Source organism: Zalophus californianus, chromosome 13 (genome assembly GCF_009762305.2).
Source record: "Zalophus californianus isolate mZalCal1 chromosome 13, mZalCal1.pri.v2, whole genome shotgun sequence".
Taxonomy (NCBI): Eukaryota; Metazoa; Chordata; class Mammalia; order Carnivora; family Otariidae; genus Zalophus; species Zalophus californianus.
The window spans coordinates 6353720-6372151 of NC_045607.1; the positions used below are offsets into that span (position 1 = coordinate 6353720).

The window sequence follows — 18432 nt, forward strand, 5'->3', positions numbered from 1 at the left end:
AAGCCCAAGCCTGGGTTCTCGGCATGTAGTCCCTAGGATGGCGTAACTGGGGACCAAGCCTGGACCAGTGATCAGGCCTGTCCCAGGCTGACCATCGCAAGGGGCAATTAAGTGTTTAGATAGAAGGATGAGTGCATAAGAGGGGGACACACTCAGGCAAGTCACAGATAAGCCTTAAATCCCCTTTCCAAGGGTTTTGATCTCAGTAACATTGTGAACTGTGGGAATGATCTTAGCAACATTGTGAACATTTGTTAGAAACAGTTTCCTTGAAGAAAAGTATTTCCATCTTCTCACTTGCCAGTCCTTCAGCTTTGCAAAGGAAGACCCTTATCTACTTTCCATCCCTGAATGAGCCATGTGTTATCGGGCAAGTTTTGCCATATTTTTAAAAACCGTACTCGTTGCTAGTTCTTGTTTAATGAGAACTCCCAAAAACCTCTTAGGAAAGCTGAGCTGCCCCTGCCCCCGACCAGTCCACCCTGAGGATGCTGAGAATAGTGCTTTTACTTATAACTACAGAAGAGCTACCATTTTGCAATAAAATTGTGTGTAATTTGTGAATACATCTTTAAAGGAGGAAAAAAAAAAACCCTCCACCGTAGGTCTTATGTGCTTCAGCTATGAATTAAGACCTAAGAGGTGCAGTGCAGGCTGGAGTGACGTCTAAAGCAGGCACTCTGAGGATCCTGAGAGCTCTTGCTCTTTGCTCTGCTGCACTGGGCTTCATGGAGCTCCTGACACCCAGCCATGGAGTTCAAATCGGGAGACAACCCCAGCTGAGATGCCAGGCCGGAGTACAGAGCACCGTAGGAGACTAGACGTACCTTGGTGTTTCCGACACCCATACGTGCCTGCAGGTGGGTGGGGCTCCTGTAGGGGGTGGTACCTAAGTGCTCACAAGGGCCCATTTTTTGCAGGCCCGGAGGACCAGCTGGCACCCAGCTGCCACAGGACTCGTCTGCCTTGTACCTGGCCTGCAGAGAGCCTCTTCAAGGGCGTCCAGGCCTCCTAAGGATGGCTGCAAGGGTTGGGAGGTTTTTTTTTAAGATTTATTTATTCATTTGAGAGCGAGCAAGTGAGAGCATGAGCAAGGGGTGAGGGTCAGAGGAGGGGGAGAAGCAGACTCCGCACTGAGCGGGGAGGCTGATGCGGGGCTTGAGCCCAGGACCCCGAGATCATGACCTGAGCCGAAGGCAGACGCTTCACCAACTGAGCCACCCAGGCGCCCCAAGTGTTGGAAGATTCTTGGTGTGGAGCAGAAGTTGGCCTGTCGTCCTGTCCCCAGGGGTCACAGATGGAGCTAATCACTTTCAGATGGCAGCCCCAGCACCTGGGCGCCCCTACTTAGGGAACACAGGAATCCCTGACTTAAGTTGGCAAGTTCAGCCTTGGTAGATGAGGCAGTACGGGGCAGAGCGGAAATTGCACAAGGCTGGGGACAGACCTGGAAAGTCCTGTCTCGGGACTTGAGCACCTTCAATTAATGGGGGGAGTGGGGACGCTGGCAAAGAGGGTTTGAACTTTCTCTAAAGTAGCTGGCTTGTCCTCAGTCCTGGAGAGAGGGTTGGTGTTAAGGATTCACCAAGAGAGGAGAGGCCAGGTGGAGTGCGCTCGAGTGAGGACTTCACTGTACCAGTTCTGGTTTCAGGCTGAGCCCGGCCTTGCTCGGGTGCAGAATGTCAGCAGGAAGTCCTGTTTTCCCACTGCCTTAATTTCCTTCCTATGTTAATTTTAGGAGAAAACACTTGCTAAAAAGAAGTCCAGCTCTTCCTGCATTTTCATCTGTGGAACTGTGGCGTATAACCCATCACCTAATCCAGTGTAACTATGTGTGTGTTGGTGGGGGGAACCAGCCCTGAAGGTCAAACTGTCTGACGCAGATGACCCGCCAGTACGTCTGGGGTGTCGTAAACCTGACACCCAAGCTGTTGAACAGCCTTTATCCCAAGCTCAAACTTTCCAGAGTTACCAAATAAACTAGAAAAAAAAAAAATAAAGATTTGCAAGTGATAGGTCACATGATAAAATGTAGGCTTTATTTCATATTCAGTAGGTCAATTCAAGTTCTTGTCTCTTACATGGGGGGAGGGAGGCTGGGCTGTGGTCAGCCGTGGCCTCTTCAGGTTACAAGTCCAAAGGTGGCCCACACGTGGTGAGTGAATTGGCGTCCCTGTGAACAGGGAAAATCTTGTCTCTCCCTGACCAGACACGGGGTTATGAAAGAATTTAACTCGGCTCCAATGTGAGAACATGTACCAAAAATTTTAAAGCCTTAACTTGGCATTTTTTTTTTTTTTAAATCAAAAATCGAGAGAGAGAGAGAGAGCACAAGTAGGGGAAGCAGCAAGGAGAGAGAGGAGAAGCAGGCTCCCTGCAAAGCAGGGTGAGCGCAATGCGGGACTCGATCCCAGGACCCTGAGATCATGACCTGAGCCGAAGGCAGACGCTTAACCCACTGAGCCACCCAAGCACCCCTTAACTTGGCATTTTTAAAAGACTAAAGGTGACCCTCTGTAAGGCACTCCTATGTCATAAGGCTGTTCCTTCTACATCTTCCATATGAACACACTGCAAGCTGTTCTTCTAAAGTGTCTGTGGTCATGTCGCCACTGTGACACACACACCAATTCACACGGGCTGGAATCCATCTTCCTTCCCAGTGACCAGGGCGGTCCAGCCTGGCACTGCCATAGAGGGTGCTCATCATCAGAGGACACCTGGGACCAGCCGCTTCACACTGACCTTGTTTGACCTACAACTGTGACCAGCTATTGCCACGGACTGAACAATAAAAATGCATACTGTTTTTGTTAAGATTTGTGATAAAGGGATAGGCAGTTATTCCATTTTTTGGTGTCCTTCCCAGGTTTTAAAATAAGCCATGTCCTATATTTTTCTATTATCTAAGATTCACAAGTAAAAACATCATAAAAAACATACATATCCTTGAAAATTCTAGCATTTCTGTGTCCAATACTTACACTTCTTTGGCAGTGCAGACTCTGCTAGCTGGCCACTCTGGCATGTGGCGTCCATGGAGACTTAAGCATGTCCTATGGCTTTTAAATGATTCTCTGGAATAAAGTGAGAGACTGATTCATGCATAAATTTTAACAGACACTTCACCGTGGGAAACAAGGGCTCAAATTCCAAAACCAACGGCCTCATTCTGATTTGACTCTCATGATGATGTGTGATTGGGGGCAAATCTAGCGGTGACTGAAGTTCAGGAGCAGAAGTGGTACAAGGCAGGCTGAGATCGATACCAACTGAGAGACGGCCAAGGAATTACAGGACCAGCCAAAGCAACGGACAAACTGTGAGGCCGTCGGTCCTGGTCTGCTGCAGTGGCCTCGGATGGAGACCCCACACCACAGGCAGAGAGGTCACCTGGTTGAGAATGTTCCGTGTGCAGGCCACCTCTCCACCGGACATTCTCTGTGCCTGAGAGTGCCACTGATTTCAACTGAAAATTCTTGAAGCCAGTGAACACTCTCTGTGCAAAGAAACAGGTTTTCAGCAGGTGCAAACCAAATGCTCCCCAGGTTGCGGCAGGGCCCTTGAACTCCCTGAGTTAGAGCAGGAGTTTCTGAGGTGTGGGTGCTGTGGATCTCACTCACACAGCTGTCTGCAAGGCACTTCTGTCAAGGTCAGCAAGTTGGGGGGGGTGGTTAAAAGTTCATCTTCCACCGCAGGTAACAGATGGATTGCTATCAGGTCCAAAATGACAACGGCACTCAACAGATGGGTGTCTGTTCAAAACTCAACTCTTAGAAACTTCTACATCCCGAAAGTCCACAGGTGCAAAGTGCAAACCCCAAAGAGGGATTCAAAGTGCTTCCGGAAGGCAAGACCCTCGCTTGCTGAGCTCGCAGCGGCCTCTCACCCCACTTGAGTAAGAGGTCAGTGAAAATCCAACCGTGACTGCACAGTCTTGCAGCCCTTGTCTGAGTAGATTTTCTCGCTTTTGGGGAAAAAAGTCATTTCCTCTGCTACTCTGGTGACAATGTCCTCATCGATGGCAGAGCCGCGGGCCCTCATCTCTGCCCGCACACACATCTTCACATGTCTGTACTCCAGGGGGAGGAAGGGGATAAAGTAATCGATGAGGTTTCTGTCTATCAGTCCGCTGTGCCACAGGCCACCTGCAAAGCAAGACACAGCTGGGTCTTCCCATCACTGTCCCTGTCACCTAGGCAAGCTCACTGCACTTACAGGGCCCATTCTGATCCCAACCCACAGTACACCCTTCATGTCTCTACCCCTTGAGATTCTCTTTTTATCAAGCGTGTAACAAGCCTGATAAAAGGACTGCTCGGTTACCCCTGCTAACTGGCTTCTGTTATGGAATGCCTGAAGAGTAAGTCCCTACTTCAGCGAAGCCAAGGGACCCACGGATTCAGTGGCTTTGTGGAAGCTTTAAAGGAGGGGACTCCGCTAGCAGGGTTAGGGGGCTCCTCAGCCTGGGAGACTCACTGTGTTTATTGTTGAAGACTCCGACAGAAAGCACGGGTTCGAGATCCTTCAGCTGAATGTCTTCCCTCTTTCTTCCCGCCCGCCAAAAGTCAAGGGCAATCTTAGTTATGAGGTCCCCGCCAGCATTGCTGTATTTGCCAAAGAAGCAGAGTAAAAATTAGTTAGATTCTGTGTCTAATCGGGGATCACACCTGTTCTGAGGTTTCTTCTTTTTTTTTTTTTTTAAGATTTTATTTATTTATTTAATTGACAGAGAGAGTGAGAGAGGGAATGAACACAAGCAGGGGAAGTGGGAGAGGGAGAAGCAGGCTTCCTGCTGAGCAGGGAGCCGGATGTGGGGCTCGATCCCAGGAGCCTGGGGATCATGACCTGCGCTGAAGGCAGTCGCTCAACCAACGGAGCCACCCAGGCGCCCCTGAGGTTTCTTCTTAACTGGGGAATATTTACTAAGTGCTCCTGGACAAGGACAAAATAAGCGTCTGCCCTCACGGAGCTTGAAATCTGCTTTTACAAAACCTGCCACACGATGCTGGCTTTTGACACCCTTCGGAGGCATGTGCAGGTAACAAAATTGCCTGTTATCAGCAATATCTAATTCATTTTCTCCAGCTCTCACACTCCTTGCCATGCCAACTGGAGCAACCCCAAAGTAAAAGAAAGAAGTCAACAATCTTAACATTAAAAAAAAAAAAAAGTCAACAATCCACTTATGCCAGGCACCTTTGTCCCTGGGCAACAGAGTGCTAACGGTTGCCAGGACCTCCTTCTAGCACCGGGAGAATGAGTGGCTTGTGTGCCCCTGAGAAAACACCTCCCGCTGACCTGAGAAAGATGAAGATGGCCTTCCGGTAAGACACGCCATCGACCTCCTCGTAGTAGTCTAGAAATGGCTTGATTGCATCGATGACCCCGGGATGCAATTTGTCCATCTCGTCAAATATGAACACAGAGCTCGCACACGCACTCACGTTACCCCGAATCCATCCTTGTAACTGGTCCTAGACCACACATAAAAGAAAGAGGATGCAAAGGCTCACAGGGGTGCCTCAAACTGTACCAAGGGGAACAGAAGCGCGGCACAGTTCCTCGTGCTCTGCCAGACGATAAATCGGGGCTCTCTGGGCCTTTGCAAAGAACTCTTGGAAACCGCATCCTAATCTCCATCCACTGGGTAACAGCTTCTCCATAACTTTATAAAAAGTGAAAACTGACAGGTGCTCAAATGCAAAGAAAGTTTTTTCCCTAACTCAAATGATGTGCTAAATGTGAGTTTTTAAAGGTGGTAAGAGAAGCAAGATATGTGAATATTGATCGGTTCACTGTTAACCAGGCCATCATTTCAGCTCACCGTGGCCTGAGATCTCAAGTTAATTTTAGCAGACATACGGAGGAATAAGAAACTGGACTCAGGCTTGCACAGTCCCCAGCCAGCGCCCGGACAATGCAGTGAACACGAGAACTAGTATTTCATGGAAAGCATTGTTCCTATGCTTTCCCAAGACAAAGACACCCAAGCAACAAGCCCTCCACCCCAAAACGTGAACGGCTCCAGAGGCCCCCTCATCTAATTACTGTATTTCTAGAGATTCATGAAAGAATTTGGAAAAACAACTTATTCCTTCTCTTCAGCAATTTCCCGGCTGTTTGTGTGGCAAATAGCCACTTTTACTTCCTTGTTCAGTTCAGTTTCTGTTTCTTATTTAGGTCCCCACCTAACAGTAGGACTATTAATTTTTATAAGGACAATGGCCATTGAAATAAGAACCCCACTAGACAACTTAATATAAATGTAGACAGAATATGTCAAAAGGAGGAACGGTCTTAAGATTGGGTTCTTCGAGGCTTTCATTTGAAGAAAGCAACGCCTAGGATTTGGATGTGAAGAACAAAGGAAATAAAAGCTACCGAGGGGAAAAAAATCCTCTAGCCTACAGTGCTAACTGCTGAGTGTTAACTGCAGACGCTGCATCATAGGTGGGGGGGACAAGTGTGCCTTAACTCAGCAGGGGCCCAGGGCTACTGCAGTGCAAGGAGAAGCAGCAGAGGCCAGAGTTAGTGAGCAGGTCACCCAGACCAGTCCGAGTGGCTGGTGGACACGGTAACAGCATTCTCTTGCCTGGTACAGTTTTATCTGCTGCTCGTGAGGGAAGTGCAGAGTCGAGACAAACAGGTGGACAAAGTTACTCTTCAGGCCTTTTGAGTGAAGATTTTCAGCCACAATTTGGCTGACAAAATTCTTGCCCGTGCCAGCCCAGCCATGTAAGGAAAGAGTCAGCGGTTTCTTGGGATTTTTGTTGTTCTTGAAGCCAGTCAGCGCCTTGAGAATCACCTCTGTGGCCAGATGCTGCCCGAACAGCTTCTCCTCTAATTCCAGCTTGAGGGCTGCAGGAGCCAGCCGGAGAACAGAGAGAAAAATACATATTAAACAGGCACCAGAAAAGCAGCACTTTCCCCACCTGGCCAAAGCGAGAGGCAATATTAGCAAGCGGTCCAGCAGGGTATCTGCCAAACCCCAGGGCTGGCCCGGAGGCAGAACCTCGGGGTGCAGAGTCACACGATGCCATTTCCAAGGATATGCACTAGACGGATGTCCTCCTTAATACTCCAGTGTCTGATAAGGAAGCTAAACGTGTTCGTTCATCCAAGGATTAGCCCTCTCTTGACTGAGCTGCATGCTATTCCCCAGCCACCCCTGCTGGCTTGTAAGAAAACCAAGAGCCAAATGTGGGCTTTCTGGGTGGCTGTTGCACATAGAAAACTACTTAATAGGACTGACATGGTGCAAAGGGCTGGACACGCTGCTTTCGGTTTCTTCTTACTGTACTCGCAGGGAGTCCGAGGCATTTAAAAAGGAGCTTGAGCAGAGCCCCACGATCTGGAGCATGGGTCTCAGAGGGCACGGCTTCCAGGGCTGGAGTCCGGACCGAGGCCCCGTCCGTGCTCCCTCCCGCCCCAGCTCAGGGTGAGCGCCGCGCCCCTCGCGGGCCGACCCGCCCTACCCGACGCGTTGAGCCGCTGCTCCTCGCGGCAGCACTCGGCGAAGCGGCAGTACAGGTCCGTGTAGGACAGGTAGCCGGTGAGCGCCGACGCGGCCCCGATGGCGATGCCCACGCTGATGGGCTCGAACGCCGCCACCCCGTGGACAGCTAGCAACAGCCCCAGCGCCGCCCCACGTCCTAGGCGACCACCCCGCCACATCGCCCCACTCGCAGCCCGCCAACCTCCGCGTCGCGTAGCCCGCCCACCGAGAGAGCTGAACCGGACTTCCGGCTTCGTTACTTCCGCCCCGCAGGCCCACCCACCCCCTCGGAACGGCCATATTGCCGGAGGCGGGGCTCTGTGTCGCCATCTTTGTGCGTGGCGCGAGAGCTGTCCAGTGCCTCGGCCTTCACGAACCCCACGCCGGCTTCTTAGCGTTCTGTGTCCTAGACCTTTTCCGAACCCCCACACTTGGCTTTGTCATCCCTTCCCCTGGAGCTGTAGTGAGCCTCTCCCGTGTCTGCCCACCTGCCTGCCTTCCTGAGACAGCTGCTCTGCGCTCTGGGGGCCCCCGGCCAACCGAACACTGGGGAGGCACCAAGACGGCGGTGCCCTGGCGCACAGTCAAACCCGAAGCCCGTTGCGTCCTTCCGCATGCTGCAAGGCCGGCCACTTGTCGGGTGCTGGGAAGACAGCAGTGAAGGAGCGGGAGTTGGCTCTGGCCGTCCGGAGCCTCCAGGCTCTGGGAAAGGCGGACGGTGGCAAGGGCCCCACACTGAGCGGCGGGAGAGGCCCAGGGGCCGCGGAGCAGGGAAGGCTTCCGTCTAAACTGAGAATTCAAGGAGTTACTCAAGCAAGAAGTGAGGAGTGGAACGTTTACACAGAGAACAGAAAGTGCAGTTTGGGGAAGTATTTCACATGCTGGAGGCTGGTGAGAATGAGGATGCAGAGCTAGGGGAGACTGGAATGGGAAGGCCTGCAAGTGCTCTAAGGGGTCTGTCCTCTATTCTGGGGGCCATAGGGAGCCACAGAAGGTTTCACACAGGGAGCGGCATGGGCAGAACAAAGATCACTCTGTCTGTTGGGTTCAGTGAGGGGAACGGTCCAGGTAACCTGAAACTGGTTGAGTTTACCCATCAGCTAACTGTTCAACAGATATTTAATGAACACTGGCTCTGTGTCAGATCCAGTGCCGTATGCTGGGGATACAGAAGGAGCAGGGCAAACGGAGACCCTGCCCTCACAGAGCTCTCAGTCTGGGGTGAGGGAGACAGACGGGCAGCAGATGGGTTGTATCCAGTGTAGTCAGTGCTGTGATGTGGGATGCACAGAGGAGGCACCTTACCCAATCTGCAGGTTGGGGAAGGCTCTCCTCCATGCCTCAGTTTAGACCTGAACAATGAGTAAAATTGCTATGGGCTTAGATTCCATTGAGTATGCCAGAAGAGCAAAGTAACTATCATCTTAAAATGTTGGTGCAATAGACAGGAAATCGGGTGTTTTGTAACCATTTAAGCTTATGATGAAAATTTTCAGTGTCGATCTAAAAATGCACAGAGGGGATGTATGAGCAAAAAAACACGTGAAGACCCCTCCCGGAAATCGTACCCTGCTTAGTAGGCATTGACTCTTCATCCTCTGTGTTAACTCTGCATTTACTTTAAGTAGTTGGTGCCTCCCCCCTTCTAGGAAAGGACTTATGTATGGATCCGGAGCTTGGTTCTCTAGCCAGATGGCCTCCTTCCTCTCCACCATCAGCCTCTTTGTTGCCACATCTTCCCTGTCTCCCCACTCTACAGTACTGACCTGCCCTGAGGCTCTCTTCTAGACCCCTTTCTCTCTCTCTCTCCTCTCTCCCTGGGTGAAAGGCCCCAACTTTCTCCCTCAAGACCCTGCATCTGGCTGCACACTGGACATCTCCATTTGGCTATTCTCCAGACATCTCAGCACCCATACAGTCAAACAGAAGCCTTGATTGTTTTCTGCAAACATGTCCCTCCCCCGTGGTCCTTATCTCAGGAAGCGGACCCACCTTCCACCAGTTGCTTAGACCCAAAGCTAGTGGTTGTCCTGGATTCTTTTTCTCCCCCAGCCTCCACTTCCAATCCATCAGCAGGTTGCTGACCCCATGTCCAAAACCTCTCCAAAGCTCTTCAGTCACCATTTCCATCTCCTTGGGCCACCCCCAGTCCAAGCCTCCATCATGGATGGCCACAGTAGCCCCATAGGGGGTCCCCTGCTTCTGCACTCATCCTCCCTGATCTGTACTCCCCCTGGGAGAGACAGGTGGTGTTTTCACAACAGATGGGATCATGTCACTCCTGCGTTCAACCTGTCTAAGGCTCCCAAAAACCCTTAAGAAAAAATCCACCCTTTTTAGTCTGACCTCAAAGCCCTACTTGATGTGCCCCTGCCTTCCTCTCAGACCTTCACATCCCACATACTCCCTCGTTCTCAAACCCACAGCTCCGTCTCTCTCCTGAGCATCCTGGTCTCTCTGCCTGGACTCTTGCTTCAGAGTCCCAGCTGGCAAAGAACTTTCAGGCCTCAGCTTGAAGCCCACCTGCCCTATCTAAAGTAACCCCACCTCCACCCCCCATGGGCCACTGTCCCTATCACCCTGTGTGTGTCCTTGTCGATTGTCTGTCTCTCGCACTGGACTGAGAGCTTCCGGAGGGAACTTATCTGTTGGGTCCTGTTTCTCTAATTCTCAGAAATGTGCCACATACACAGTAGGTGCTCAATAAATACGTTTAACGTTCAAGGATAGCATACTCTCCAATAAGGTGAACTCTGATCTGAGGGCCAGGGATGACACTATGGACTAAATGTTCTCATCCCCCCAAATTCATATCCTTAATTTGATGGTATTCCGAGGAGGGGCCTTTGGAAAGTAGCTGGGTCAGGAGGATGGAGCCCTTAACATTAAGATGTTAATAACTGGGGAAACTGGGTGAGGGCTATATGGAAACCCTTTGTACTATCTGCAGATTTTCTGTAAATCTAAAGTAAAAGGTTTCTTTTGTTAAAAAAAAAAAGTAATTTTGGGGACGCCTGGGTGGCTCAGTCGGTTAAGCGTCTGCCTTCAGCTCAGGTCATGATCCCAGTGCCCTGGGATCGAGTCCCGCATCAGGCTCCTTGCTCAGCAGGGAGCCTGCTTCTCCCTCTGCCTGCAGCTCCCCCTGCTTGTACCCTTGCTCTCTCTCGCTCACTCTCTCTCGCCCACGCTCTCTCTCTAACAAATAAATAAAATCTAAAAAAAAAAAGTAATTTTGTCTGTAGTCTGACCATCAGTGATGTTGTAAAAGTCCTAATCACACAAGCTTTAATTCTTCTAAACTGAAGTTGGTTTGTGAGAGTGTGTAAATTGCACTTGATGGGCAGAAATGCTCGAAAGACTAAATGCAGCGTACGTGCAATGGATAAATTGTCTATTTTATGTCGGTGAAAAGGAGGTAGGATCCCAGGGGTGGGGTGTGAGTGGCAGGAGCTCTGGGCCCTTGATGCTCTGGCATTGTCCTCATAGAGAGAGAATCTGATTGGCCCAACCTGGGTCAGGTATCTCGACCTTGGATCAACTAACCATGGGCAGGGGTGTTGTTGTGCCAAAGTAGCCCCCAGTTTGTACTATTCTACACATTTCTATGGCATTTTGTTCCCCTAAAAGTGTGACTATTTCCTGACTTGTCATTTGGTCATTTATTGTGAAGTTGGCCACTGGAATCCATGGAGGGTGGGCAGACGGCCGTAAGAGTAGAGGACCCCCAAGCCCCCTCACAAAGAGCTCTCTGGGGGACCAAGACACACTGGAGCCCCAGGAGTGGACATAGCTGAGCCCAACAGTTGCCCCCCAAGCTACATATTCATTCTGACACTGCTTTGTGCTCCACTCCTGCTCTTTTAAGAAAATTTTAAAATTTTTAATAAAACAACATATATTTCAAATGGACAAAAATCACTATCATTTACAGTATCTTAGGATACATTGCCTTAGAATGGGAACTTCAAGTACTCTGAGGTCTGCAAGATAGATCTAGAAACCTGGATTCTCTAGAAAATGAAAACTGTTTAAGTCAGATCAGGGGGAAGATAGTGACAGCCAATGGTTCTTTTTTATTAATTGCTATAATACTGTCCTTCAGTGGCTGAGGGAGTTTCATATTTTCTTTGGATGCCATTAGGCACCAAAACTCTCATAGGACAGCTTTGATGCTATGCTAATTCTGCCATTTTGCTGGCACTGATGTGGCCTTGGGTGACCACTTCATTAGAACTACTACTCCATTCATATTAATTTTTGCTACAAATCTTACAAAGGGGAGTGATTCTGGGCATTTAGATCCACATCCTATCTTAAGGCTGTCTGTTCAGGTTTCATAAATTGTCCAAGCCTGCGCTGGCTGCCACCTTGTGTTACTGTCACTGGAAGCCTGGTGCCTTCTTCACCCTCCACCGATCCCCTGGCCCTCATGCTGTACCATTCCCTTTACTCTTTCTATCATTGCTCTGTTGAAGCATTGCTTTCGATGTTTAAATTGTTGACCAAAAACATTCAAAACCACCAGCTTGACTCCTCAAGGCTGTCATAAGTTGAAAGAGAGACCAGAAAAGTCTTGAAAGGGTGTGATTCTGCAGGAGACAAGTCTTGGCTCTCTGGTTTCCCTGCTGGCTGAGATTTTCAGGACCAGAGACAGCGCCCCCCCCGCCCCCCCCCCCCCCCCCCCCGCGCGCCCCGCCGCCCCCTGACCCACACCTGTTTCCTGGGGAGCTTTGGATTTGACTGTCAGGAGAGGTGACCCCACCTGATAGACTGGGAACCTACCCGACCCTGGAGAGACGTGGGGAGGGAAGCACTAGAGGGTGCTAGTGAGCTGCTGGTCCGAGGATTGGGAGAGGTCCATTCAAATCCTGACTCTATCATAACCACCTCTGCGACCTTCAGAAGGTCACAAAAAATAATGACAACAAAAAAAGTTCAAAAAGCCTAGATTATTTAAAATGCCGATTGTTTACATTAAGGCCTGTTCTCACCCAAGTCTTATCAGTGTCTGTATTATACAGAGGGGTTCTCCTGGGGGTGCACCGTGGTTGGTGTTTTCCTTCTCTTGTTTGTTACTTTGCATACAATGATACCCAGTTTGTTTCTAGGAAATCTTACAGCTATTGAATATTACATATGCTTTTAAACAGCTTTGTTGAGCTAAAGTTGACATGCAACAAACTGCACATCTTTAAATTGTTACAGTTTGATACGTTTTAACATCTGTATACACCCACGAAACCATCACCACTGGGACCATCACCCCCAGAAGATTCCTCTTGTCATTGGAAACCCAGCCACACCACTGCAGGCCGTGTGTCCTTGGCAGTCACTTATTTCCCCTTGAGTCTCAGATGTTCACTCATGAATTCTCTGAAGAATGTGTTTAACTGGAAGCTGGCTTCTTCTCCTTCTGGGACCCAGCCACTCCCTTTGACCTCCTGATGGGTGTGGGCTCAAGGGCTGCCAACCCACTTGATAAACAGAACACAGTGGGCAAAGGAAATCTGCTGCCCAGATGGATCAAGATGGTTAATGGATGGCATCCATAGCGACTGTGGGTTTCAAGCTAAAGAAAACACCGGTACCGGTGCTGGGTTAAGCAGCAAAAGGAAATGGATCATCAGGCCGGGGGAGACTCACAGTACCTCACCTAACGTGCAGAGGTGCTGGGGGCCAAGGGAGGGACTTGAGTCAGGCCCAGAGTGCCCGCCTCTCCCCTCCTTCTCTTTCATCACCTTCCCTCTGTGGATCTGCCCCATTCTCTGCACAGCACCTGGCTTTGTGTATGCTGCTCCAGACACCCAGAGACCACACACTCACGGTCTTCTTCTCCCCCCTCCACTTTTGACCCCAATTCCAAACTCCGGGAAAGAGATTTGATTGGCCCAGCCTGGGTCAGGTGCCCCCTGATCCAGCCAGCTGTGGCCTGGGGTAGGGGCAGCATCCCCTGGTATGGACCATGCAAATGAGGAAAGGACTGCTCCCAAAAAGGGATCCACCTATACCACGGATCTCCCAGTCTCCTCCAACCTGGCCCCCATGTCAGCCCCGCCATTCTCACTCTGCCCAACAGCCCTGCTCAGCCCTGTTCCAGATCTAGGTCCTTTCATTCATTCACTCAACCGGAGAATTCTTTCTTACTCAGCATTTTGTTCTACTCAGACCTTCAATAGATTGGATGAGGTCCACCCACATGGGAGAGGGCAATCTGCTTTACTCAGTTTACCATTCAAATGTCAATCTCATCCAGAAACTTCCTCACAGACCCACCCAGGAACAATGTTTAACCAAATATACGGGCACCTCATGACCTAATCCAGCTAACACATAAAATTAACGTCATACCCTTCAAAAGAGATGAAGGTTGACCCTTCTCTTTGCACCCTTCAGGCTTGTGACTACTTTGCACATGGTGGAGAAGGGGGGTGTCTTGTCAAGAATAGCGAAGGGGCTCAGATCTCACCCTGCTTGCAGATTCACATGCTGGCCTTCCAGTTTCACAGAGGCTATCAAAGACATGAGCTTCCTAGGTCAGAGATGGGGACTTTATTACTCATAGCACAGATGTCAATAAATATTTGTGAAATGAATGAGTGGTTGCATGCTCTGCAGTCCTAAGCTACATACCCAGGAAATGGCAGTCACCCAGATCTTTGGGGGGAGCAAAAGCCCCCCAAAGTCAGTTAAAGAGATAAGGTAGAAGACAAGACCAATTTGGCAAATACCTGGCAAAGTTAAGGTGTGTGTGCCCTGTGACCCAGAAATTCCACTCTTCAAGCCTTTATCACGTTATGGCACATGAAGAAAATGAACGTATGAGTACATCCCACTGGGGTCGGTGGAGGGGCTGCTGGATGAGGTGACTGGGCTCAGGGCCCTGGCTGCCCTGGCCTCTTCCCAGCTGCCCACCTGCAGCCCATTCATAGCATGGAGGGTATAAAGCCCAGCCCTAGAGGGACTCATACATGTGCACAGGAGACGCATTTGAGAATGTTTGTTGAGGCTCTGTTTGTAATATTAAAAACTGGAATCAAGCCTAATTTCCCATTATGAGGGGAGTGGATAAGCAAACCATTGTCTAGTCCTATAGTGGGATATTCTGTGGCAGGTAAAAACGGATGAACTGAAACTATGTGCATGAATGTCTGTAAATCTCAGGAGCCAGAGTTGGGTGGAAATAATCAAAGGATATGGCACAGCACACCATTTATTTACCTATTAAAAATGCACATGTGCTCCAACTTCAAGCTCTATTACAAAGCTGTAATAATCAAAACAGTATGGGACTGGCACAAAAATAGACACATAGATCAAGAAAACAGAATAGAAAACCACAATTATATGGTCAATTAATCTTCGACAGAGGAGGAAAGAAGATGGAATGGGAAAAAGACAGTCTCTTCACAAACGGCATTGGGAAAACTGGACAGCGACATGCAAGAGAATGAGACTGGACCAGTTTCTTACGCCACACACAAAAATAAACCCAAAATGGATTAAGGACCTACCTGTGAGCCCTGAAACCATAAATCCTAGAAGAGAGCGCAGGCAGCAATTTCTCTGACATCAGCTATAGCAACATTTTTCTAGATATGGCTCCTGAGGAAGGGAAATAAGAACAAAAATAAACTATTGGGACCACATCAAAATAAAGCGTCTGCACAGCAAAGGAAGTCAATAAAACTAAAAGGCAACCTATGGAATGGGAGAAGATATTTGCAAATGACATATCGGATAAAGGTTAGTGTCCAAAATATATAAAGAACTGATACAACTCAACACCCAAACCCCAAATAATCTGATTTAAAAATGGGCGGAAGACATGAACAGACGTTTCTCCAAAGAAGACATCCAGATGGCCAACAGACACACGAAAAGATGCTCAACATCACTCATCACCACGGAAATGCAAACAAACAAACAAACAAAAAACAGTGAGATACCACCTCACACCTGTCCGAGTGGATAAAATCAACAACACAAGAAATGACAAGTGTTGGCGAAGATGTGGAGAAAAAGGAACCCTCACACACTGCTGGTGGGAATGCAGACTGGTGTAGCCACTGTGGAAAACAGTATGGAGGCTCCTCAGAGAGTTAAAAATAGAACTATCCCTACAATCTAGTAAGCACGCTACTGGGTGTTTACCCCCAAAATATAAAAACACTAATTCAAAGGGATACAGGCATGCCTACGCTTGTTGCAGCATTATTTACAATAGCCAAATTATGGAAGCAGCCCAAGTGTCCATCTATTGATGAATGGATAAGGAAGATGTGATACACACACACACTGGAGTATTATCCAGCCACAAAAAAGAATGAAATCTTGCCATTTGCAACAAAGTGGATGGATCTAGAGAGTATTATGCTAAGCGAAATAAGTCAGAGAAAGACAAATACCATATGACTTCACTCATATGTGGAATTTAAGAAACAAAACGAACAAGCAAAGGGAAAAATAAGAGAGAGACAAACCAAGAAACGACTTTATTTTTAATGTTTATTTATTTATTTGAGAGAATGAGAGAGAGAGAGAGAGCCCGAGCCTGAGAGGGGGTTGGGTCAGAGGGAGAAGCAGATTTCCTGCTGAGCAGGGAGCCCAATGCAGGACTCGATCCCAGGACTCCAGGATCATGACCTGAGCCGAAGGCAGTCGCTTAACCAACTGAGCCACCCAGGCGCCCCAAGAAACAACTCTTAACAGCAGAGAACAAACTGCTGGTCACCAGAGGAGAAGTGGGCGGGGGGATGGGCGAAACAGGTGATGGAGATTAAAGAGAACACTTACGATGAACACAGAGTAATGTATAGAATTGTTGAGTCACTATATTATACACCTGAAATTAATATAATGCTGAATGTTAACTGGAATTAAAAATTGTAATGAAAATGCGCATGTGCTATACGTCGTTTATGGATACATACATGTTGAAAGTAAAAACGAGACATGACAAGGAATTGATACACTCCAATTCTGGCATGGAGATACCTTTTGGGGAGGAAAGTCAAAACGATGGGGCTTGGAGCTTTCCTTACACAGAGAGCTGAAGGAACTACTGTAGCAAAATGTTATTTCCTTCAATGAAATCGTTTATACTTAAATACTAGAGTTAGGGTGGCCTCCAGAGAGGTAGCTTGAACACATCTGGAGAATCTAGTAAGCTGAAGAATGTTGTATTTTTGTCCAAGAGAGAAGGGCTAGAAGGCGTTCATTTCCCCAAACCTTCCCTCTCACCTGGAGGCTCGTCAGATAGGCTGGTGTAGGTCCCAAGTCTAACCACTAGATGGCGCCAGCAACCTGGACCAAGGAAGAAGCGATTTTTTTGTGTGTGCGAGACAGAGAAGTAGAGGAGAGAATGTATCTGAGAGCAGGAAAGGCAGGTAGAGGTAGAAAAGAGCAACCAGGTAACAAAAGGACCCCTAGCTGATGCAGCAATCCCATTCACAGGTATTGATGAAGTGTCTATTTCTTAATACTTGAAATCATCCAAGATGCAGTTCTTTGGCATTAACAAGGGGTCAAGCTCCCACCCCCACGTCTGACTGCTATCATTTCACTCCTGTCCACTGAATGACCCAGAGGTGTATGTACCCTCTGGAAGGGGTAACGATCCGTTTTTTAGTCTCAAGTGTCTGGACTTTGGCATAAGGGCCCTAAGTTCACATCCTGGCCCTGCTTCTGACCAGCTGTGTGACCTTGGGTTAATGTCTTAACCTCTCTGGGCCTCAGTTTTCTGATTTGCCAACTGGGGATAATAATAGTACCTACTCTGGACTGTTACAAGGGTTAAATGAGATTACACACATGAAGCCCCTGGCACATAGTAGGCCTTTGCCAAACAGAAGAAACATTAGGTGCTAATGCCCACACCACTCTAAAGTAAGTAATTCCAGGGAGTGAGCACGAGGTGTCAAGCCAGGAACACAGTGAATAAAGTTGAATGCTCTCCTGAGGGATAAAGATATTCCCAAGCACCCAGCCATGGGGAAAGAGAGTAGCTAGATATGTGATGAACGTGTAAAAGATGCAGCTGGAGACCCCAACGGTGGGGGGATGACACCATTCTTTCCTTCTTTTACTCCTTAGACAAGTATTAGGAGGCCAGCTTCCTTTGTAGGCCCTGAGACACCATGGTGAGTAACACTGCCCACCCCCACCCCAGGGACACACAACCCAGTTGGGGCAGAACAAACCTGTGAGGGTTTGGGAGCAAAGGGTGTGAGGTCAGGGATAAGATCATGAGTCCAAATCATGAGGCCTCGTGTGCCCACCAGAGGTGGGCAGGCCTGTCAAAAATAAGTCTCTTTGACGAACCAGGAGAGATGATGGACTCTGAAAAACAAACTGAGGGTTCTAGAGGAGAGGAGGGTGGGGGGATGGGTTCGCCTGGTGATGGGTATTGAGGAGGGCACATTCTGCATGGAGCCCTGGGTGTTATGAACAAACAATGAATCATGGAACAGTACACCAAAACAAATTATGTAATATATGGTGATTAACATAACAATAAAAAAATAAAAAAAATAAGTCTCTTTGAAACAAAACAAAACACTATTAGTCAATATGTTCTAGCCCAGTGACATTTTAAAATAACATTATGGAGCATATTTGCATAACATGTAGCTCACCCTTTTCATGTGTGCAATTCGGTGATCTTTAATAAATTTACCAGGTTATGCAACCATCACCATTAATCAGCTGTAAACTGGTTCATCTCCCCAGTGTGCTCCCTCCTGCTTATTTACAATTATCTCCTGCCCCCACCCCAAGCAACCACATCTCCTTTCTGTCTTTATGGCTTTGCCTTTTCTGGATATTTCACGTAAATAGGGCAATAACATATGGTCTCTTGTGTCCAGCTTCTTTTCCTGAGCACCATATTTTCAAGGTCATTCATTTCATAGCATGAATCTGTAGACTACTCCTCT

General features: G+C 48.5%; 1 protein-coding gene across 1 annotated transcript; it reads right to left on the reverse strand.

Annotated features, from left to right (window-relative positions):
- Positions 1-634: 634 nt before the first annotated feature.
- On the reverse strand, positions 635-7737 carry TOR1B (torsin family 1 member B). Its single transcript, XM_027615654.2, has 5 exons — positions 7479-7737; positions 6596-6861; positions 5302-5477; positions 4480-4607; positions 635-4148 (listed from the first exon to the last, which is right to left on the reverse strand). Exons 1-5 carry the CDS (start codon positions 7675-7677, stop codon positions 3907-3909), a joined length of 1011 nt encoding a protein of 336 aa, XP_027471455.1. The 5' UTR covers positions 7678-7737; the 3' UTR covers positions 635-3906.
- Between the last annotated feature and the right edge of the window lie 10695 nt (positions 7738-18432).